The sequence below is a fragment of the Archocentrus centrarchus genome, chromosome 17 (genome assembly GCF_007364275.1).
Source record: "Archocentrus centrarchus isolate MPI-CPG fArcCen1 chromosome 17, fArcCen1, whole genome shotgun sequence".
NCBI classification, from domain to species: domain Eukaryota; kingdom Metazoa; phylum Chordata; class Actinopteri; order Cichliformes; family Cichlidae; genus Archocentrus; species Archocentrus centrarchus.
Window position 1 is genome coordinate 28,587,139 of NC_044362.1, and position 24,572 is coordinate 28,611,710.

A 24,572-nucleotide genomic window follows, 5' to 3' on the forward strand; every position below is an offset into this window, starting at 1 on the left:
AGCAGATACGTTGTCTATTTTCTTTTTCTTGTGTTCATTCTGAATAGTAAACCTCTTCATGAACTGAATCATCTGTAAACTCTGATTTAATTTGAAGCCTTACTTAAACTTTTGGACAGAGACCATTTTTATTTATTTGCACATTATATTTTCATTTAAAAATATTTAGTTCACTTTAATATGCATTGTTTATTTGAAATTTATTGTGAGGGTCACATAAATGTTAAAATACATTGGATTAGTTCAAAACTCGTATGTTTATGGGTCATTATTTTAATTGTGAGAAGAGACAGCAAGGTGATGTTAACAGGTGGGCAGGCTTGAACAGGTGAGGTAAGACTGAAATAATCATTGGCTAATCGATAAAATAAGTGACAGATTAATCTTTAGTTGCAGCCCTAGTGTTACCCACTGTTACCTGAATTTTTTAAAGTGAATTTAACATTGTAAATGCAACGTGAGAATATAATCAAGCTGTTTATTGGAAGGAAAGTGACGTATTTGTTAAAGGATACTAAAGCCTAAAGTTAGCTGGAATAACGTTAGCTTATAACCAACTGTTGATATGGCTCATTTGTCTGAGTTTTTCAGAATGTCACCACTTACCTTCCCACCTGGGTGTGCAAGCTGTCTCACTTGAAGAAAAAGAAAAAAAAATCACAGAACTGGAGCAAAGGATCTTCACCTTCTACCAGACTAAATAAACTCTCTGGTAGCTTTTGGACCAGTTAATCACTCTGCAACTCTACTGTGCCATGGCCAGGACCAGCCTAATCTCGTGCTTTAGATCCATGGAGCACACTGGATACAAAATGCTCCGCTCCATAGTCAATGAAGCCCTGAACCACAGTACAAAAGAGCAAGAGCAATCACTGACTTGTCCTAATTCCATCCCATGCTCCCAGGATATTCCGCTGGCTCCACTAAGGAGAAGTCTCCGCTTCCATCACCGAGCATTGCAGGGAATTCAACTGGACCAAGCTCCCAAAAGAAACCTGCATCCCTACCAGCTGTCACCAGAGCTTCTCCTGCACCCCCGTGTACTCCATCCACAGTGAGGTCATTGCATGATCCTGCAGCAGATCCCAACTGGCAAGGCATTTAATAATCATTTAATAATCAACCCTTTAACAGCGGTGATCGCCGCCGATACACCTGTTACCTGCCCTTACTTGCCGTGAACAGCTGGTTAACGCATCACCTCTGAGACGTCTGATCAAACGTTCTTTGAATTACCTTAATTACGCGACCATTTGTCCTATCGGAAAAATTCAAACGGTTTCTGAAAGCTGAGAAGTTGCGCTTCACAGCCAACGTCTGTGAATGGCAGGCCGGCATGAACATGACCCTTATACTGCTATAGGCTTAGATTGCTGCGGTACTTGATGCACTATGATGCACTGAGCACTTCTTCTCCAGTCACTCTTCACATATATATATATATATACCACTGTAGCATGCCTCCCCCCCCAGTTTGAGCCTAGTTCTGCTGGAGATTTCTTACTGTTAAAAGGGACATTTCCTTCCCATCTTTGCAAAGTGCTTGCTCATAGGGGGGCTGTTAGATTGTTTGGTTTTCTCCCAAATACTTTAAGGTCTTCACCTTGTGGTGAAAAGTGCCTTCAGGTGACTCATTTACCATTTATCTATATATAGAAGCTTTGAAACTTTGTATTAAAATACAGTGCCATTAAAAACAACAATTATCCACTGAATGACCCATTCAACAACAGCAACAACAACAGCATAAACCTCACCGTCTCTTCTGTTGAGCTTGGCAAAGCCTGGTGCATGGCTGCTGGACAGCTGGGAGGAGCTCTTGAAGGATGATGGTGGCAGGTTGGAGACCAGTGGGCTATCACACACCTCTGTCACCCAATGAAAAACACAGAGGAAAAAAAACATATGTTTAGAGCTTGATATAAAATCTTTTTAAAAGTGCAGTCTTTGTGAAATTCTGTGGTTCAAAATGGCCAAAAAGACACAGCAGTACTGGAGAGGTTGAATGTTTGTGCTTTCAAAATGTTCTGCACTGCAGACAAAATGGAAATGAGGGAAATTATTAGGAGCTGCACATAATGACCAATACATGACCTTTCACGTACCTGTAGAGCAAATGAAGGATTACTCTCAGGTCCCTGCACTTCTCTTAGTATATACTTTGTTGGTGCTAGATGAAACAAATGTTGACTTAAAGTTAATGTTTAGAATCCTTTTGCATTTGTGTGTTTCTTCAAAACCCATTCATATTGCACACCGATCAAGCATAACATTACGACCACTGATGGGTGAAGTGAATGACACTGATTATCTCTTTATCGTGGCACCATTAGTGGGTGGGATATATTAGGAAGCATGAAAACATTATGCCCACAAAGATGATGTTAGAAGCAGGAAAAATGGGCGAGTGTAAGAATTTGAGCGAGTGTGATAAGGGCCAAATTGTGATGGCTACACGACTGGGTCAGAGCATCTCCAAAACTGTAGCTCATGTGGGGTGTTCCCAGTCTGCAGTGGTCATTATCTATCAAAAGTGGTCCAAGGAAGGAACAGTGGTGGTGGCAGGGTCATGGGTGGCCAAAGGCTCACTGATGCACAGGGGGAGCAAAGGCTGGCCCGTGTGGTCCGATCCAACAGATGAGCTACTGTAGCTCAAATTGCTGAAAACATTAATGCTGGTTCTGATAGAAAGGTGTCAGAATACACAGTGCACTGCAATTTGTTGCATATGGGGCTGCATAGTCACAGGAGAGTCGGCGTCCCCGTGCTGACTCCTGTGACCTGCCAAAAGTGCCAACAATGGGCACAATGAGCATCAAAACCGGACCACGGATCAATGGAAGAAGGTGACCTGGTCTGAGGAATAACATTTTCTTTGATATCCCATAGATAGCTGGGTGTGTGTATGTCGCTTACCTGGAGAACACCTGACACCAGGATGCAGTATGGGAAGAAGGCAAGCCAGCGGGGGCGGTGTGACGCTTTGGGAATCTTTGATATGTACCACCTGCCTAAGTATTGTTGCAGACCATGTACACGTTTTCATGGAAACGGTATTTGCTGATGGCTGTAGCCTCTTTCAGCAGAATAATGCGCCTTGCAACAAAGCATACATGGTTCAGGAACAGTTTGAGGAGCACAACAGCAAGTTTAAGGTATTGACTTAGCCTCCAAATTCCCCAGATCTCAATCCATCTGACCATCTGTGGGATGTGCTGGACACACAAGTCTGATCCTCACAACTTACAGGATAAAGGATCTGTCACTAATATCTTTGTGCCAGATACCTTTAACGGCCTGGTGGACTTCATGCCCCAACAGGTCAGGGCTTTTTTTGTCAGCAAAAGGGGGACAAACGGTATTTGGCAAGTGGTCATAATGCTATGCTTGATCAGTGTTTTACACAGATGTTCTGATGTTCTCTGTAACAGATGAAGCATATCCACTTTCATTTTTGAAACTGGTAATTGCATATACACTGTATATATCTGCCGTTTTTTGTTTTTGTTGCTCTTGTTAGTCTGGTTTCCCCTTACACACTTCAATGACAATATGCTAAAAATATTAAGGATTTTTTTTTTTTGTTGAAAAAGCATGCTGTCTGCCCAAGCGTTAACATAAATAACCTGGATAGATTGAAAAATAACATACTATATAATAAAAAAGACAAAATGTAATTGTTATTTATGAGATTGCCTTTAGTCTGCACAGTGTATCATGTCACCCAGACATGCACAAAGATTCACGAATGCCAACTCCACAAATATAGTTGTTCTCTAAAGTTAACTTACAACAGCATCAGATTTTTTGCCTCATTAAAATACCACTGAGAGCAAAACAAACTTGGAGTGTTATCAGTTGTAAGTTTCATGTCAGAGCAGGCCTTTCACATTCGTCTCCAGTCTCACTGAGCAAATCGAAATCTTAAAAGAGCTTGGATTACAGTGCCCAAACTTGTCTTCAGAGCGGAAAACACATCTGAGTGATTCATATAATAGAAATCAACAACAGAAACCACACTGAGGATATCACAATATCAGACACAGTTGGAGATGGATTAGTCTCCATCTCTTAGCGTGTGTGAAAACCAATGAATTGTTATAAACAGTAGGAGAGGAGCCTTGTATCTCCAAATGATCACCTTTTCAGGATCAAAGAAACACAGTGTTGCTTTCAACTTCACCACGGTGCATTTTGATTTAGCCAGTATGGCTGAGGGGCTTTTAATGCCTTCAGACAATGCTTGGAGAAGCAAATAGTCCTTAAAATTGAAAACACTAACATCTAATGAGAGTTTCATACGACAGCCATTCATCAATCCTATCGACTCTGAATCTAACAATATGAGTGGCAGAGTGGAGCCTAATCATTGAGAAGCAGGTTTAATGTTCCCCGGGTGGAAACAGGTCTTTCAGCTGTAATGGCCGCATATTAGATAAATGAACAGTCTAATAATGTCCAGTTGGATGAGTAAATGGTGTAATTCTGCCTCAATAGATAAATGAATGTTGCAATCATGTCGCCTTGTGGAGATGAATGGCATCCTGAGTGACTCATTTAAGGCTGGATATGGATGTGGATGAATCAGTGTTGCCAGAGGAAACCTTTGCATGTTTCTCACATTTGCTTTACAGACGATGTCCTGCAATAAAAGCATCACATCATTAATTATGCAAAAAAAATCATAATTTGACTGTTTGCTTGTTTTTCGTTTGGTTTTTTTTTACATATTTTGTTACATTATTATTTACCATGTTCACAAGATTTTCAGAAAACCTGACCTCTGATATTTGAACATTATCTGAGATTTTTTAGAAGATGCATCTATGGTATCAATTTAAAAATCCTACGTCGCTTCGTTCTTGAGTTATGTTCAAAAAGGATGGTGTCCACGTTGCTCGATGCCAGGGTGACGACAATACCTGCTGAGGGGTAAAAATTATTCTTTACACACTTGATTCTAACAGTTAAATAAAGCTGCAGTAAGCAGACATCTAGAAAAACAAACAAACAGCCATCCATCTCCTGGAGTTCTCCCCTCTCTGTTTTAAGCCTCTCCCACCAGACAAGTATGTGGCTTTGTGGTAAAATTAAGCCAGTCCTGATGTTTTCACCCAGAATTGAAACCCCACCTGATCTGGTCTGAAACAGCAGCGAATGGCTGAAGTCTCCCTTCACAGGCTGCTGTGTCTAAAACCTGAAAACAGAGCGCAGAGGAAGAGCAGGAATCTGGTTTCCTTTGGACCACTTGAATTACAATATGCTGAAAGGTTATAATTGATTTTCTTTTTTTCCTGTACTGACACCAAACGCATCTTGCCTACCCAAGATTTAAGGCACTAAGACTGGATATGTGCAAATAGAAGAAATCAACATACAAAACAAATGAAATTTTGTTTTACGAGATTGTCTTTGGTCTGCACAGCGAAATCATATCCCACGGATATACACACACATTCCCGAATGCCAGCCCCATAAATATTCATAGTTTTCCTCTCGAGCTGCAAACTCTAAACTAAAGCCAAACTAACACTGCCTCCCTCTAAATCCTCTCTGTTAATGGATGTTGTTCTCCACCACAGAGACAAGAGCCAATTACTATGATTCACGCAGCAATAGGATCTGGGCCCACAACTCTGACAACAAGGCTTTAGTTTCGATTACTCTGTCAACATCAGCACACTTCATTTCAACAACACAAGGTCTTCATCCGCCTCCCGGCATTCATCAAGGTCCAGTGCTTTTACTTGTTGATGAGAAGTACCATGCCATTTAAATGAGTGACACAGATTTCACAATATCGATATTCAACAGACACAATATGGACAATAGTATGGGGCCACACCTCCTAAGCTCTGAATTCAGATGTGTTCGGTCCCATTGCCACAGGAGTGTAAAATGAGGAATGTAGCCATTTAGTCTGCCTTTAGAAACATTTGAAAGGATGGGTTGTTCTAAAGACTGAACACACTGAATTTGAGCGTGGTACTGTGCTAGGATGCCATCACTGCAACAATCAACTGTAAGTGATATAATTGCAAACTGGAAGCATTTAGGAACCACTGCTACTCAAGCCCCAAATAGCATACCACTTAAAGTTACAGTAACAAAATATGTAAAACAAACAAACAAGCAAACAGTCAAATTATGATTTTGCATAATTAATGAAGTGACGCTTTTATTGCAGGACATCATCCGTAAACCAAATATTTTTATCTTTGGACTCTGCTAAAACAGCTTTGCAAAATATTTTTTATATTATACTTGAGTCTTGGCTTCATCCACTGTCACACACAAGCTTGTTAGATTCCTTCCCTTTGAGCCAGCTTTCTCCTGAATGGGTGCTGCTCATAAACAGAAGGTTTGAACAGCTTGTGGGTCGGGCTTCTGAGCTCACAGCCATTTGTCACCTGAGATGACCATATTAAGCACTTTGTGTCTCTTTGACAACATACAGATTAAAGTGTAAAAAATTAGAAACTGGGTTTAGTTAAAGCCCAAGTTTTTAGGTCATAAGGCATTACTTGTACATATACTGACCCTATTGTTTGCAAACTCCTGTATATCACAGCTATTTTGCACATCTTTCATAATTCTGTGAATAGTAACAGATTTGTTTCAACGTTAGTACATATTTAATGCCACCGTTTTGAATGCTACCACCTACTGAACAATCATTAGAAGACGTCTCTTTTGTCCTCTTAAGTTCTTGCTTTCAGTCTTGTTTGTCCAGATCTTGTACTGGCAGACACTTGAGTGGGGGTGGGGGTGGAGGAGCTCTCAGTATGAAAAGCAGGTGAATTACAGTAGTCTGAAGAGGTGAGATGAGAGGGACGGCTCTACAATGCAGAGTGCTGCAATCCCTGAGGAGATAATGTGTGGTGAGAGCACAGCCTCGCTGAGGCAACACTCAAGAGGGAGAGCAGTGGAGTTTAAAAACACCGGGCCAGTTTTCTTCAGCAGCGCTGTGGCATTTAAGAGCCGACATCCCTGACAGTGTGACCAGTAGAGCACAAACACAGACGGCTCAGAGGAAAATGGAGCTAAATGTTGAATACCTGCTGGCCTCTGCAGCCAACGAACCTCAACACTGACCCTGGCTGTGTTGGGCAGAGAGCCTTCTTGAATATTAAACTGCTGCACCTTCCTGAAAACAAGCACACCTCCAGTCTTGGTGTTAGCCTCGACATTTAATAATTGGGGGTAGACTCGCATAATAACACATCTCTCCTGGCATTTACATTTTAGACTTCCAAGAGTGAGGAGTTAAAGGTGTCTGAGCCATAAAACACTCAACAGCAAATAACAAAACACATTTTTATGACATTAGATGGCCTATTATGGAGAATGACACTGGGGAAATGAGAGCTGTTTTGCGTCAAGATAAGAGCACTTCAGAGAAAGTACTGTAGGATATTGGAGAAAGATCCAGGTTGCAGATACTTGTCTTCTTAGCCTGTAACAGAATATAGAATGGATATGAGAAAATACTAAGGTGGGAAATAACACAATTCGCTTATCTAATAGAGATGAGAAAAGCTGCTCTTTCTGCCTGAGGTGACAATAATAAAAGAAGGAAAGTTCTCAGTGTAATGCAGAACCCCACTGACAAAAAAAACTATTATGTTGACGTTTGAGTGATGGGACAATACTTTCTATCTCAATAAAATATCCTTCCATCATCTGAAAGTTTAATCATCTGGTACCTGAGTTAGATTTAGGAGCATGAGCGTTAAACCTCACTCCTACAGCCTGTCCATTCATCCACAGTGTCAGTTTTATTATTCGGGGTGAATAAACTGTGAATCTGACAACAGTAAAAAGTCTCAAAAGATTAAAAAAAAATTCTCTGGAGTGCCAAAGCTTTGGCATTGCCAAGCACAACTAATCACCACTGACTGACAGACACACTAATACTTGGCACTGAAGAGACAGGGAGGGAGAGCACGGCTCATTCACCTGCATTGTCCACTTCTTTACTGTTTTACTGAATAGAAAGTGCCCACAGAGTCCGTGACAAAACTGAGGACCCTGAATACCGATGAGCTCCATCCATCACCTCAGCAAACAGAAGGTGCTGCACTTCAGAGCTCTATAAGCCCCACAAACCCAAAGTTCAGTGCCTGTCAGTATGTACGTAGCCAGCTTATTTAGCTGTTCAAAGCACGTAGAAGTAAGCAGGATAATGAGGCTCCAGCTATGGCTGTTTTTGCTCCAGAGCACTAACAATCATCCTCAAGCAAAAAAAAAAAAAAAAAATGCCAATGTTTATTTTCCTAATATGCACAACTTCTACCTCCAGTTTGACCCGAAGAGGCTGAGCCTGGGTGTAGCGGCAAAATAAAAAGTGATGTGTGTTTGTTTTTGTGGGTCAACACTACATTATTCAAAATTCTATTATAAAAAAGAAGCTACAATAAAAAAAAACACAGTTGATCTGAGAAAAGAGCAGCAGCATCCATCAACACAACTAGAAGGGCTTAAGTAAATGTTCTCACTCTTAAACCCCATTCCAGTTTGGCTGCACTATTCTACACAGCAGAAAAGTGCAGTCTGCACTGTAACTGCCCAATAAATAGTTCACACCCCAAAGATAACTCATTTACCACAATGTAGCAGAAATCAGAGGAGCCCCAGTTTTTTTTCTTGAATAAAATCACTACCTCTGTTAATGGATTGACAAATTTACTGGCTATACTACTGCCACCACTGTTGACTAATTGCTAAAGTTTCTGCTTCCCCCCCCCCCCCTTTCCTTATGGCTTTTGTTGTTGGTCTCCTGTTTGTTTTTCCCTGCCAGCCTCACCAGCTCCGTGCCATTCCTCCCTCTGTTCAGTTCCCCCAGTGTGCCATAGCCTGCCAGCCTTTCCTCCAGCCTCTCCAACTTTTCTTCCTTAATCTTTAACAAAGCCTCTCTCAACTATTTGCCTGTCTGGGTCCCAGTTCATCCTGTGGGTCCACAAACTATTCATAACCAATCCTTTTTACAGCTAATCCTTTCACTGCTACAGGACATAACCGAAATAAAACAAGAGTATTAATCTCATCATTAAACTTTATCCATATCTTTGTCTAACTGTGAATTATGATGCACTAGGCGTTTTATGATAAAGGATTTCTTCACAGAAATAGTTTTCTACAGTTTTCTTGTAGTTTTTTTTTGGAACAGTTTTCTTGGGATCAGTTTTAGGGATAACCGATCGACTGGCCAGGTACCAGAATCAACTGGTTTCCAGTGTTCTCAGTCCTGACCGGTGACTGGTTGGTCATCATCACATACGTCCAATTATGAGCCAGTCCATTACATGCATGTGCAACACACACACACACACACACACACACACACACACACACACAGCAGCAGGCTAATAGTTGAGCGTACAGCTACAGCCACACATGTCGTTACCACTGAAGCTCTTCACTAAACTGCAAGGGGACACAAAAATATTTGCACCAATTAACCTAATCAGACACTTTTTGAAATAAAAGATTAAACTTTACGTGAGGTAAAGTTTAATCTTTTATTTCAAAAATAATATTTTGCATTGAAGAAAAGAAAAACATTTACATTTGTTTACTTTGTAGACGAGGTATTGAATATACAATTATAGTTCTTAAAAAAGGAATCTGCAAAAACTGGTGCATCTCTAAGACTTCCCTGAGGTAACAGATTTGTTAAATCAAGTTTATTCAAAACTATTCAGTATTTGTATCACAGACTTTACTCTTTGAATATTATCACACACAAAATACAACACCAACTATTTTTGCTGTGCCAAACCACAATCTTTTACTAAACCTGAGAAAGCTGTTTTGGTGCAACTGAAAACTACTATTTGAAAATCAAAGTAAAATGGACAACAGTCTGGGTCCCCTTGCATATCACCTTTGTCTGGTCCTTGCTTTTTGCCTACAATTTGTCTGGTTCGTTTGCTTTGCTAAGTGTCCTTGAATGCACGACCTCTGACCTTTGATTGCCGGCTGTCTTCTGTGTTTGGGTCTGAACTGTTACACTCCTCGTTCAGCAAATCACTTCTACCATCAGCCCTACCCCCACTAAATATAGACTTAGGTCACCATTTCAGTAGACACTCATTTACAGTATACATGATCTATGCACTGGCATTATTTGAGATCATAACAACCCAGTGAGCTGTAAAGGAAAGCCTCAAACAGGCATGTCTGTGAGAGCAATAAGGGCCTTTTAATAAGCTAACAGAATGACATCTGACGCAGGCAAACACTACCACTCCATTTTTGACTCTATAGCTCCTCCATTCCTTTAAAACTCATCAGTCTAAAAAATCTGTTACCAAATTTTCCAAATCCATTGATGGCTGTTTACAGAAATAAACTGAATTCTGGATGTTTCCTCGGGCAAATAAGCCTTCATAATGTTTTCTTTTATGCTCACTCGCGACCCAATTTAAAAATTTCCAAATACAGCTTTAATCATGTCAAATAGGAGCATCTCATTTTTTTCCAATTGATTATGTATAGGCTTAAAATAAAGAGATAATGTTCACTTAACTAAATGAAAGGCAGACATGACTACTGTAGCAAGTAGACTGGAAAATTGAGAAAAATAAACTAATGATCTCATTAAAAGAAAAGCAGTGACAGCTCACATGAGCCCTAACAGTAAACAAAAAATACACTAACATTTCTTTCTTCTCTTTTTTTCCATTTACACATTATGTAAGATTTATATTCCGGCCTTGATAGATAGAACAAGCTGATTAAAATTGTTGAATTATTCAACAGGGGCCAATATCTGTTCTAAAGCTGCCTGTGGCCCGACTTGTTAATTGATTAATTGAAATGCAGAGCAGTGTACTATGCTAACTAATACCCTGAAGGTAAGGACATGGCAGGAGCGCTCCTCTCCTGGTTTAATTAGCATTGCTTTGACAAATAATTAATAGCACAAGATGAGAGAAGCTGATCAGGCTTTAGACCAGCATATGGCATGTACCAAGCCACCTACAGTACAGCCACACTGTAGCTGCAAATGCCCAAAATAAGTAATTTAATACAGTTCATACAGGTATTTTATTAATAAAGCAATACTTTGGGAATGATTTTACATAATTCTGGGTATAGTATTTCATTTATGCTGGCAGACAGACTAGCAACCAGGAAGACTATTTCCACAGAATATTTATGCGGATTATTACTTTAAAAAAAAAAAAAAATGACAGTGCAGCACAGTGGATAGAAAAGCAGACTTTGATAACCTGCCCTGTACCACAAGGGAAACAGACACGCAAACAGTCTCTTATTTTTTTTTTTTTCACTTATTCTGCAATTTGAGAGGGAAAGACAAAGAAATAACACTAAATCCTGATAAGCTTTCTTTCATGATATGGTTCCCATTTTTCTCCAGCTACTAAAAATATCTGTTCTAAGTAGCCAACAGTCCAAATTACATGTGCATATTTATATAGGGCAGCACGGTGGTGCAGTGGTTAGCACTGCTGCCTCACAGTTAGAATACCATCTGGAAGGCCTGGGTTCGATTCCACCTTGGCCCAGGGTGGAATCTCTGGGCCAAGGTGTATTAATATACCAATTAATAAAGGTATTAATAAACCAAAGTATTGCTTTATTAATAAAATACCTGTATGAACTCTCTCTCTGTGGAGTTTGCATGTTCTCCCCGTGCTTGCGTGGGTTTCCTCCGGGTACTCCGGTTTCCTCCCACATTCCAAAGACATGCACTTACTGGGGTTAGGTTAATTGGCTAATCTAAATTGCCCATAGGTGTGAATGAGAGCATGAATGTGAGTGTGAAAGGTTGTCTGTCACTCCGTGTTGGCCCTGCAACAGGCTGGCGACCTGTTCAGGGTGTACCCTGCCTCTCGCCCTATGACAGCTGGGATAGGCTCCAGCCCCCCCGCGACCCTTAACAGGATGTGCGGAAGCAGATGGATATATATATATATATATAGTAAATTGCAATAAGAGGAACCCCTATTTTTATCGTGACAACAAAAAACAAAACATTAGGTCATTGTAACACTGAAATATTAAGAGGCAGTTTTTTGACTAAGAGAATATCAATACCATGTCTGTACTGCATATGAGGCTCAAACTGGCAGCTGATTAAGGGTGTATTCACGATAGGCGTTGTTGCCTTGTACTGTTTCCGAGCACAAATGTCCCCCCTCCCCTGCAGATCCACTCATACACTGTGCTTAATGATTTGGGCCAAAGTATGCTTCAGTTCCTCTCAGAGAGTGCAAGTACAAGCGAGGAACTGAGACACTTTCTCCACCTTTGAAAAGTGCTCCTGCTTCAGAGCAGAATGAGGTCTATAATTCTATGCATTTTGCTGCTTAACTGGGGCAATTTTTGAAAATAGTGATGCATTGATTTATTAACAGTGCTGATGATCTTTGCTTTTCAAAGTTAGGATCACACTACAGGCATACTCTGCCTGAGGCCAGCTGGACCCATGGGCCAGAAATCAGTATGAAGCAATCACACTAGTAAAACAAAGGTGACTCTGGGGGTCAAACTAGCTCATCTTGACTTAGCATGAAGACATGAGGCAAATGATTAGACTACCTTTGTCTGAAAGCAACAAAGTATGCCTACTAACACCTCGAAAGCCCATTAACAGCGAGCTTCACAGGTGTTCTGCAGGTATCGTTGGTCGATTCTGGACAGAGCTGGTAGCTGTTTTCACTTGAATCATATTTCATATACACCAGTCAACAAGCCCTCCATATGAACAACCACTTCAGCCATCATACCATCTGATCCAACTCGTGGAAGGCTTCCTGAAACTGTATATGCTGATTTTATATGTATATATATATATATATATATATATATATATATATATATATAAAATCAGCATATATATATATATATATATATATATATATATATATATATATATATATATATATATATATATATATATATATATATATATATATATAAAAAGAGAGAGAGAGAGAGATCTACTGTATATAGAGATAGATATCTATAGACATGGATAGATCTTTTGTCTCCCCTATAACTACCAAGTAATACAGTGAACACTGCAAAGTCTTGTTAAGGCAGTAGTTAAACACTGAAAGGTGGTGCAAGGTGAGAATCTGTCTTTGACTGTATTCAAATGTGTGAGGGGTGCATTCGGGTTAAAACTGCTAAGCTTCTCATAAAGTAATAAATAAAAAAATTTAAAAATCCATGCTGCTATTCAGTCATTCTGTTATCGTGCTATTCAACTGCTATTTATCACCACTGCACCTTAAACCATTTCACGCTGTTTTTTTTGGTCTGATCAGCCTAAATCATAAGTACAATCAGCATTTTCACCATGCAAAATAGAACAAAAATCACTAGATGGCACAATATTCTGTCTGTTGTACAACAACCATGTACTCTACACTAAGTTTAACAATAGTTTTTCTCCTTTGGTGTCAACAGACCTGTTAGCGTCATTGAACAGCCCACACAACCTGCATCCTAATGAATACACCACTATGCATTATAACCTACCAACTGCTTTCCAAGAAGAAAACAATCATCCTTCTTTCTGAGACATGTCACAATGAATAATGATGTGAGAGTCTTTGTGGCATACAGGTATCAACCAAATGAAGTGGACAAAAACAGCAAGACAACTTTTTAAAAATCTGTTCATCTTTAAATGGCCAGGTTTATCTTACTTGAACTACTGCACAGAAAAGTTGAAAGACCCTGCTGAGAAACCAGAGTTTCTTGAGGGTTCAGATCAGCCACTGCTGAAACCCAAAGCATTCACTCACTGTGAATCATAATGACAAAATTATGCAGATTTAGAGGGAATGCTGCAGGCAAAAATCACTCGTACTGATGGCTCCGGGGGGAAATGTGTATAATAAAAAAATCTACTAATCCGTCAGCCACAGTAAGTAAATGATTTGAATATATTTGACTCTTAATTGAAAAGATCAACACATCTTCACAGAAAAATTATTTAATTTGTCTCGTTCTCGCATTCAGGCAAAAATGATGCCAGATATTTGCATCACCCAGGCATCTCATTTTAAAAGTGAGACATTAAATTGAATGACAGACTGAATTAAAAAAAATGAAATAAGCAGTGCTCAGAGTCAATGACGCTAGAACAACATATTCAACACAGTCCAGTGATCTATAGTGTTGTCCATTATACTGAAATACTGACCATAGAAAGGCAAGTATGGTTAAGAAAAGGTTAATCCAGCAGCTATACTCAAGGTTAAAACAACCTGACTGTGGGGGTATACTAGGAGCTGAGGTAACTGGCCTTTTTAGGCAACCTTTGGGATTAACTTTTCTACATTAGCTGCAGTTTTCCTATTAACCCTTACCACAAAAGGTATGGTTTTACCCGAGGTATGTCGTCAAATGCATATATCTTTGTAGACATCCAGGTCATGGTAGCCTCAAGAGCTTGGAAAAAAAGGCAACTGGACTTCTTTAAAATGGTTCATTCCAAGGACAAAACTCCCAGTCATAAGCTGAGCAACACAGTGTATGCTTTGCAGCGCAGTGAGGAGCACTCTGACCTCTACATTGGAGAAACTAAACAGCCACTCCACAAACACATGGCACAACAGATGAGTCACCTCAACAGGACAAGACTCAGCCGTACTTTTGGACCGGGACGACAGATTGTTTGAATTAGGAGTAAAAGAAATGACCGTGTTCACTGTGAATGGCCAGCAATGAACAAAGGTGTCAGCTACCTACAATGCAGTCTTGAGCTCTCCTCCCAGGCGTCTCAACCCCCACTCACACCTTACTTCAGGTGACCTGAATAGGTTGCATGATAAGGTGGGGCAAGGTCTTACAGCGGTTTCAGCCAAAACCCCTTGTGCTAATAACCCACACCTTTTTTCACAACTTGGCTCATGTGAGGATGCACATGATTAATAGTGGGGTCAACGTCCACCTCCCACTAGGGTTTAAATACCTGGGACTCTCCGCCTTTTGGTTTTAGAACTGAAGAGGTCTCTAGGATAAGAGGTGAAACTTCTTCTTCAAAAAAAATAAGTCCATCAATCCACTTATCCTGTTCAGTGTCGTGGGGGGGCTGGAGCCTATCCCAGCTGACATAGGACGAGAGGCAGGGTACACCCTGTACAGGTCGCCAGCCTGCCGGACTAGCACAGACAACATCCACTCTCACATTCACACCTATGGGCAATTAAGAGTGACCAATTAACCTACTGCATGTCTTTGGACTGTGGGAAGAAACCCACACAGACACAGGGAGAACATGCAAACTCCACACAGACACCTGGGCCAAGGTGTCTGTGTGGAGATGTTATTCTAACTGTGAGGCAGCAGTGCTAACCACCGTGCTAAGTCCAGTCACCTTTTTTTTCAAGCTCTTGAGTTGTAAAAAGCATTTCTGCTATATCTCTCAATTAAACTCTAAACAAGTCAAGTACTGAACAGTCAGTTCCTCACAAAAGAGCATCACCAGTATTTCCCACACTTAGATTTTATTTGGGATTGCCAAGTCTATGTAAAGTTGTGACTAATCTCCACATTTTATTTATATTTATTCCACTTATCCAAGAGAAGAACACCATCTGCAACCAGTTTGCTAGTTCAAAATTCTCTCTAAAATTTTGAAAGTTCAGCTGCTCAAGTTTCCCTACTTACAGGCTGACCAGGTAGCCTTTATGGCAGTCCTCTATATCATTCAGCAGTCTCTCCTGCAGTTGGACAGACTCCAGCTCCACCATCTTGGACTGCAGCTGGGATGGCAGTTCTTGTTCTGCTCTGGACTTCCACAAGTGGGACAGCTTAACAGACCTTGAAGTACAATCCTTAGCTGCAGTCCAAGACAGTGTAGTACTGTAGAAGTCCATCAGCAGTTCAGGAAACTCTCACTGGAAAGGCAGCTGATTATATACACTATGCAGGCAAAAGTACTAGACCACCTACATATTACACATGCAGAAGCTGCTCAGCCATGGACTCAATGTCATGAAGCTTCCAGCATACAGATTTTAAGCTGATGTTAATGCTAATGTTAGTGCTTCAGCACTCTGTGACGTCGCTGTGTAACTTTCCAAAATCTGTTGCTGTGGTTCCTAAATGCTTTGCAATAATATCCCTCTATGGCTCGAATTTTATTTTATTTTTTTAGAGAAAAAAATATTTAACCTTACTTTTTTGGGAACTTGGGCATTGCTGACATATCAATCAATACATTTGCTCCATTGCTCCTACATTTGACCAAAATGTGGTTTGTTACCTTGGGGCAAAAATGTGCTATAAGGGTACAAGCAATTTACTTACTTTTTAAATTTTCATTATTTCATTTTTATTTTAACAAACAAGTTAATTTTCATATATCCAACAACTTTATAACTGTGTCCCTGTGCTCATGCACAGACACATGCATGGGTTAGTCTGTATGTGTAATTGTTTCCATGTGTCTAACACTGCTAACTAATTTTTCGTGAAACTTCATGAAACAGCAGTGTATATCACATGTCATCTGACTTTTATCCCCCTTCATAAAGTTTTCTCTAAGCTCCCAACACACACAAACACACACCATCATTTACATACACACACAATTGCTTACCTACTCACATCACATATGTATGACCCCTAGCTGACTCCTGAACTGTTCCTCAAACCTGATCCTCTTACTTATACTACTTTTCCACCGCCGAGGTGCCGGTGCTCGTGCTCGTGCTCGTGCCAGTGCTGGTGTCGGTTTCAATGAACCGGCGAAACACTTAAGAACGAGCCCGCGCTTCCACCACGCTTTGTGAGCTGATCCTTTATGTATGAGTGTGGGTGGGTCCTCGTCTGGACACGGAAGCCAAAGAGCACAAACGTGGGAGAACACGCTCCCCTCTCTTGTGCTGCGAACATATTTTACAGTCCAAATCAAACTACAGCAGCATCTGTGTGCAGCACAGAGGTAAACACAGACAGCGATTAGAGCAAGACAACAAGTACGCACTTTACGTCCTTTTATCTGTGATATGAACTGATACAAAGCAGCAAGTTCAACCTTAGAGCCCAACCTAATTCACCGCCGTGAAAATCGCATCGCTTTTCTCATGTAATACACACCATGCAGTGAAATAGTGGTAGAAAACTTTACGCTGAGACAGCAGAGTCACGCCCTTCTGCCACTTTCATCACATGTTCTTGGTTTTTTTAAGGGACAGCATAATAACCAAAAATGTGGTTTGTTGCCTGAGGGCTACACCACGGCATAAAGGATATCACTTTCGGTGGTATCCTATTACAGTACCCTGCTTGAATTCAGTGTGCTCTTTAGACTGGCCCATTTTTCACAAATGTTTGTAAAGGCAGACTGCATGCTCGGTGTTTGATTTTATACCTCTGCAATGGGACTGCAAACACCTGTACTCAAAGATTAAAAGGTGCGGCGCAATACTTTTGTCCATAAAGTATATCTCCATTGTATTTTAGTCAAAGTTTTTGCCAATTGAAATATATTTAATGTTTATCTAGGCTGCTATTTTAGCTTTCATGATGACACACACACACACACACACACATAATATGATAATATGTATAATAATTATGCTCATGTTACATGCATGTGTATTGCTCATTTTTTCAGTTTTTCTATAACCTTTGGGCCTGGGCCTTGTATGACCTTTGTACAGAATGTGTTTCTTTGTAATAACAAAACATAGGACAGAAATGTGAAGATTCATATGTCTGGTGACCTTCCTTCAGTAGTACCGAGAAGGTTGATAGAAGTGAGAGGTTATACTAATGTTACGTGTTTAACTATAGCTATAGTAAGGTACAAAAATCACCTTTCCATTTCACTCAGAGACCTTTAGAGACTGCACAAAGCAGAACAATGAAAGACGTCAGTGTTTCTCTTACTTCCTTTGTCTGCGCACCTTCCTGTTTCCTGTTCATGTGCTCAAGTGTGTGTATAAAAGTGGCTCAGACTGAACTTGTACTGTATACGCTCCTTCAATTTTCTTGCAAGCAAATTACATGACCTTTACTGGAGATTTGATCGTGTGGCCTCTGGTTTTTGATACGTTTCTGAATTTATCCAACAGAGCGCATTCTCCCAGCTGAGAAACTTGAGATTTACTACACAGCCACCCTGTGCACACTTTGTCGCTCTTTAGAACAAGATCATTGTCTCTTGGTACCCAAAACTCCACCAGCCAGTGCATCAAGGTGCCAATGCAATTTAAAAAAAAAAAACAAAAAAAAAGATTACCATATTTTTCGGACTATACGTCGCTCCGGAGTATAGGTCGCACCAGCCAAAAATGCATAATAAAGAAGAAAAAAACATATATAGGTCGCACTGGACTATAAGTCGCACTTTTTTGGGGGGGGGGGGGGGTGATAGAATCCGAGACCCAGAGCAGAAATTCCAATCTTGAACGGCAATTTAAAATAATAATGGATTAAAGAACAGGACGAACACGGTTACGCCTACGTTATGCTAACGTAGCACATTCAGCTACATGACGCACAACGAACACGTGTTCGGTATGTTAACGTAACATTAAGTTATTCAGATAACCATAGCATAAAGAACATACTAACAAGTTAACCAAACCATCAATCCATTGAATTCTTCATCCTCGGTGTCACTTCTAAACAATTCCGTACACTCCGTAGACGAAGCGCCGCTTCCTCTTCTGTGTCGCGTTAGTCAGACTCGTCATCAGCTGCAGTTCCAATTATTCCAGCCTTTCTGAATCCCAACAGGATGGTTTGTCACTGAAGCCCATGTTTTCTTGATCCATCCAATGACTTCCAGGAAAGTTGGGTGGCGCATTCTCCCAGTTGCCGTTAAGCTTTGCTCTCCATCCATCATCCACTGCGCCCACAGGTTACGCAAGACTGCCTTAAAGCTGCAGTTCACGGAGATGTCAAGTGGCTGGAGTATTTTGGTTCATGTGTTATAAATGTCACATATACGTCGCTCCAGAGTATAGGTCGCACCCCCAGCCAAACTATGAAAAAAAGTGCGACTTATACTCCGGAAAATACGGTATTTAATGACCTTGGACAACTGTTAATAATAAAGGTTTTGGAGACAAGCAATATTCTATTTATTGCTTATATCAGAGTTTTATATAAGCTGCACAATAGCTACTGGTGCGCAAAGTCCTCATTTTGTCTCCAGTCTTTTACTCTGCCTGTGCACAGCCTCGTCACACCTCAACTTAAAACACAGGAAGAGCTGCAGTCACAGCTGCATCTCTTCAGTTTTACTTTACAGCCAGCCCTCCCGGGGGAGTCGTTAGAACAGCAAGCGCTCTTCAAAAAAACTTCTTTGCAGATAATTTGATGTTCTCAAATGTCCCCTGCCTCTCAAACACTCCACTTTCCTGAGGGTTTTGGGGGAAAAGAGTATACTTGGATTTCTTTGACTAGTGAAGAGATTTGGTCCTTTTCAACAGTTGTAAAGACCAATGTGGCAGAACTTTAAGCCTTAGCCTTTACAGGACAGTGTAAGTGTGGGCAGCAGAGGATGAAAATGCAGACAGACTCCAATTCACAGCTACTCAGAAATGAAGGATGTAGCGTGGAATTTGTCTTGCCCTAGTTTAACTGACAACTTTTTTTTTTTAAATAAAGAAGATCTATAGCAAGATGAAAAATTCAAGACCCACAGGTAAATGAGAAGTGTACACATAAAATGGTAAATCACACATTTGACACCAACTATGTATTCCAGTTTCTCCTCAGTGTGCCACTGATGTCAGTGATGGTTTTATGGAGCAGAGGACTGTAGATGGCATCATTCCAGAGCAGTACTGCACAGATTTGTTCTGTGCCTTAGATTTAATCTTTTGCTCAAGCTTGAAGGATTTTATCTTTGTGTTTATGTGTTTTACAGAAATTCAATTTTTTGTTTCCTGAATGCCAGAGTGAAATTTATCACACAACTGTGATATGACTGTTCAAGACTTGAAAACTTCCTACAGCTACACTCAATTCCCTGAAGACCAACAGAAATAACAGACTCCACTGTCCAAAAAATCTGCTCGTATGAAAGTTATAATTGTCTTCAGGACTATGGTGTATTGACTTATGCAGCTTAAATCCCTATAGGAATAGTTTGCTTGCAATAGTTTGCTTCTGAGAGCATGGGATTCTGCATTCAGGTCAGGTGACGCAGCCATGTTAAGAACTGCAAGGAGAACTCTAGATGCTGGTATCAAAAAAGCCAAAGCTGTATATGCCCTAAAGATCCAGAATCACTTCAACACCAACGATCCTCGGAGGATGCGGGCAGGTATTAGGAGCATCACAGACCACATCAGGAAAGATGCTGTATGTCCCAGGGACGCGTCCCTACCTGGTGCTCTTAACACCTTTTATGCTCGCTTTGAAGCATCTAACAAATCGCCCTCCAGCCGACTCACCTCAACACCAGACGAGCAGCATCCCAGACTCACGAATGAAAAGGTAAGGAGGTCATTCCAGAGGCTATATATCCACAAGGCTACAGGACCGGACAATATCCCCCGCCATATCCTGAAGGACTGCGCACACCAGCTCTCTGAGGTACTGACCGACATCTTTAACACCTCACTCTCACAGGAAATAGTCCCATCCTGCATCAAGCAGCTGGTCATGGAACACATCAAATCAGTAATCTCTCCCAGCACCGACGCCCACCAGTATGCATACAGGGAGAACAGGTCCACTGTGGATGCTATCTCAGAGGTAGTCCATCTGGCTCTCAGCCACCTGGAGACCAGGGACTCCTATGTCCTGGACTTTAGCTCCGTCTTTAACACAATCATCCCACAGACACTTGTTCACAAGCTGGACACACTTGGTCTGAGCTCCTCACTCTGCAACTGTGTCCTTTTTAACAAACAGGAAGCAGACAGCCCAAATTCACAGCATCACCTCTTCCCCCATCACCCTCAACACTGGCTCCCCTCAGGGATGTGTCCTCGGCCCTCTGTTGTACACGCTGCTTACTTATGACTGCTCACCCACATTCCCGAGCACCCACATTATTAAGTTTGCAGATGACACAGCAGTGGTCTGACTCATCTCACATAACAACGAGACAGAGTACAGATTGGAGGTGGAACACTTGGAGACCTATGTTGGCTCCTATTTTTTTCCCCCTCGCATTAATATTAGACTTTTTAGGTGTTTTGGACAGTAAAAATATTTTTGATTTAATTTGAAGCCTCATTTTGGAAAGAGGCCATTTTTATTTACTTATTTGCATATTATATTTTTATTTAAAAATAAAAAAATTTTTCACTTTAATATGCATTGTTTATTTATTTTTTTTGTGGTGGTCACATTAATGTTAGAAAAACATTTGATTAGTTTCAAACTTGTATTTTTATGGATCATTATTTTAATTGTGAGAAGAGACAACAAGGTGACATTCACAGGTGGGCAGGCTTGAACAGGTGAGGTAAGATTGAAATAATTATGAACTAATCGAAAAAATAATTGACAGATTAGTCGACTACCAAAATAATTTTTAGTTGCAGCTGTGGCTCACTAACTATAGTCAAAAGATACCTGACAGTGAGTCAGATAGCCTTATAGAGAGTTTCTTAAGTCACACTGAATCTGACTTTTATTTGGCTAAGCTTCTTTTAAAACTAGCCTAAACCATAAGGCTTGTAACATAAAGTTTGTAGCATTTCAGTATTTGATTGACTACAGTTCGACCTCACATACAGCAGGTTAATGTCTTTTCTTGAAAAAACAAAACAAAAACTCTGGATTCATATCAATAACATTATTCACCACATGCTCTTCTTGATTTCATTTAGATTTAAAAAAAAAAAAAAAAAAAAAAAGGTGAAGTTGAGCACTCAAAAATTATTGCTTGACAGCTGATGAACAGATTCTGTATTACTGACTCTAACCTTGTGGTAATAAAATATTTTGAGTGGACTAGCCTGGAATGTGAAGCTGACTAAATCCTGAAGACTTGATGAAAATAGGAACCATTAACTACCTTCTATTGAAGCACTACATGAAGTCCTTACTGTAAATTTTGTATTCTTTGGTTAACTGTTTGGGAAGTAAATGTATACCACAAAGAAACAGTAATAGTCCCCGTTTGAAAGAGGCTATTTCTTCAAATTCCTTACATGACTAGATCTACTTTTTTATGGCCAGGCATTAATATTTATACCAATGCAGTCTTGAAAAAAACCCACAACTTGCAGGGGTTTGCAAAACTGAGAGGCTAACATGAAAACACAGGTACACACTTCTAAAAGCCAGCAGGGCATGAAATTATAGAGGCATTTGAGAATATTACTGCAGGGAGACAGGAAATGCTAAATTCTGAGCAAACCCATCCTCTCGTGCTACTACTATCTTCTTTTTCACCTCCTTTTTCCCACCTTCACCTCTTTTGACCCTCCTACTTCCCCATCTAACTGTATATATATATTTTTTTCTCCTGTTTTATTCCTTGCTTGTCTCCCCTTTTCTATCTCCCTTCCTTAGTTTCTGTCATACCTGCTGCTATCCTCCCTGTTGTCCTCATCCTCCTTCATCTCCTTGAGTCAGCTCATCTCATGGATGTGAGGGGGCGCATCCAGAAAGCAGATGGTGGCACATACACACATACAGCAAAATCAGCGAGGGATAAAATGGGAAAGGCAGAAGAAAATGTCACAGCAGTTGTGAGAAACACTGAGGGAATACTACAGCCAGACAGCCTGCAGAGTCTGACCCCTAAAGTTTACCCTTCCACATTTTATACAGCTCTCCCCACTTTCCAGTCCTCCTCTTCCTCACTTCCCATCTCTTCATTTTGTCCTCTTCTGTTTCACCTCAAAGTGCTTAGTTCTGATTTACTGTTGTCTCGTTGTGTTGAAATTCAGCCTCACCCTGCTGTCTTTAATGGCCACTGACTCAGCTCTGTCCTCCTCTCTAATACAAACTGACTGGCCGTGCTCCTCCTCATCAGCAGTCGCTGCAGAATATCAGAGCAGCAGGCCGCAGAGCTGTGGTCATGCAGTACTGACTTCATAAAAAATACACAGCAGTGGCAGCATTAAGCTGTGATCAGCATCTATTTTTGTAACGAGGGCACATTAGGACTGCGAGGCATGAAGTTACTATATGCAGTGACGCTGAACACACATTTGCTAATTAGCCTTGCAAAAGTGTGGAGTAATGCACAGGTCATATGTAGCACATTAAGGGAAGAACATGCTGAAATTCAAGGTGAAACCTATTATTCTAGGAAGGGGAAAACATATGAAAATGTGACATTAAAAATTCTCACAGCAGTCTGTCTTCAGAGCTCGGTGACACCACCTGTCTCTTTCTGCAGCTTGATGTCGAGTCAGTTTTTCATCATTTTCACTGGGCTCAAGTGAGGGTAAAGGCAATGGCACAACTGTCACAGAGGAGTTGTCCGTGTTACAGCTTGCTAGTAGTGGAAGGTTGACATAAATGATGACAATGACTAATAACAAGGCAATACTTACAAATGTCTCGGGAAGCTTCTGGGCATGTTCTTGCTCCAGTAGGCAAATTTATTTTATGCATTGTTTTTATTTGGTCCACAGGAGCAGGTGTAGTTTTCAAGAGATGTAAATGTTAAATGTACACAAAATAACAGTAATTGATTCACACTGAATCACATTAATCTGGGCGATTAAAAGTTTCTTGTTGCCTCACGGCAAGAAGTCCTGAGTTCTAACCCAGCCTGGGCCGTTCCTGTATGTGGTTTGCATTTTCTCTCAGCGTCTGTGTGGGTTCTTCCGAGTACCCCAGCGTCCTCCTACAGTCCAAAGACATGCACGGTGGTTGCATGTGTTTAGCTGGTGGATGGATGGATTTTTGACTTAAAATTATTGGGAAAACAAAACAGCTAGTTGACATTTGTTTCCTTTTAGATTTTCTAGTTACTGTTTTGTGTTTCTAAAGCTCTTATTTTCCTTGTTTCCCCAGTGTTTTCCCATCTTGCCTTCCTCTGTCTTGTCTATTTTAGTGACTGTTTTCCTTGAATGTCCCTCCTTGTGGCTGTCTGCTTCGCCCTGATTAGTTTCTCCTTGGTTTGTGACCACCTGTGTCTTGTTTTTCCTCTCTGTGCATGCATAGTCCATCTTTGCCTTTCTCAGTTTGTCTGTTTGTGCCTCTTGTGTTCTCCTACTCTTCCCCATGCCTGTTGCGTTCCTGTTTTTATTCTTTTGTTTTTAGCTTTTCTCCACTACACAACATCATCAGGATAAAACAACTGCCTTTTTTATATTCATATTTATTTTATCTTGTGTTGGAAAGCAAGCATATCCTTTTCCTTTGAAATGGAAAGCGATATACTCGTTAAAGCCCAAAGTCAGTCAATTCAGTTAGATCTTTAACTAGAAGTAAAACTGTCAGCAGCTACCTTTGTCCCCAGATCAGAGGGCCTCTCACCTTTGAGCAATCGGAGGTCTTTCTCCCTTGGGTCACACGTCACCTTTTGCTGATATGTGACCAAAATCACCCCATGGTGTATGCTGCAGGTTGGTAGTAGGGCTGCAACTACAGATTTATTTGGCAGTCGACTAATCTGTCAATAATTTTTTCGATTAGTTCACGATTAT

General features: G+C 40.6%; 1 protein-coding gene across 3 annotated transcripts in view; it reads right to left on the reverse strand.

The window, feature by feature from the left end:
- LOC115795488 (contactin-associated protein-like 4) overlaps nucleotides 1-24,572 on the reverse strand; it is a 128,728-nt gene that overhangs the window by 92,315 nt on the left and 11,841 nt on the right. For 2 of the 3 annotated variants that reach the window (XM_030751435.1, XM_030751434.1), the window contains exon 2: nucleotides 1,758-1,868. In XM_030751435.1, the coding sequence (XP_030607295.1) occupies nucleotides 1,758-1,868 (111 nt within the window). Of the gene's footprint in view, nucleotides 1-1,757; nucleotides 1,869-18,570; nucleotides 18,603-24,572 lie in introns of those variants that run through there. The other variant, XM_030751436.1, reaches the window with a different exon arrangement.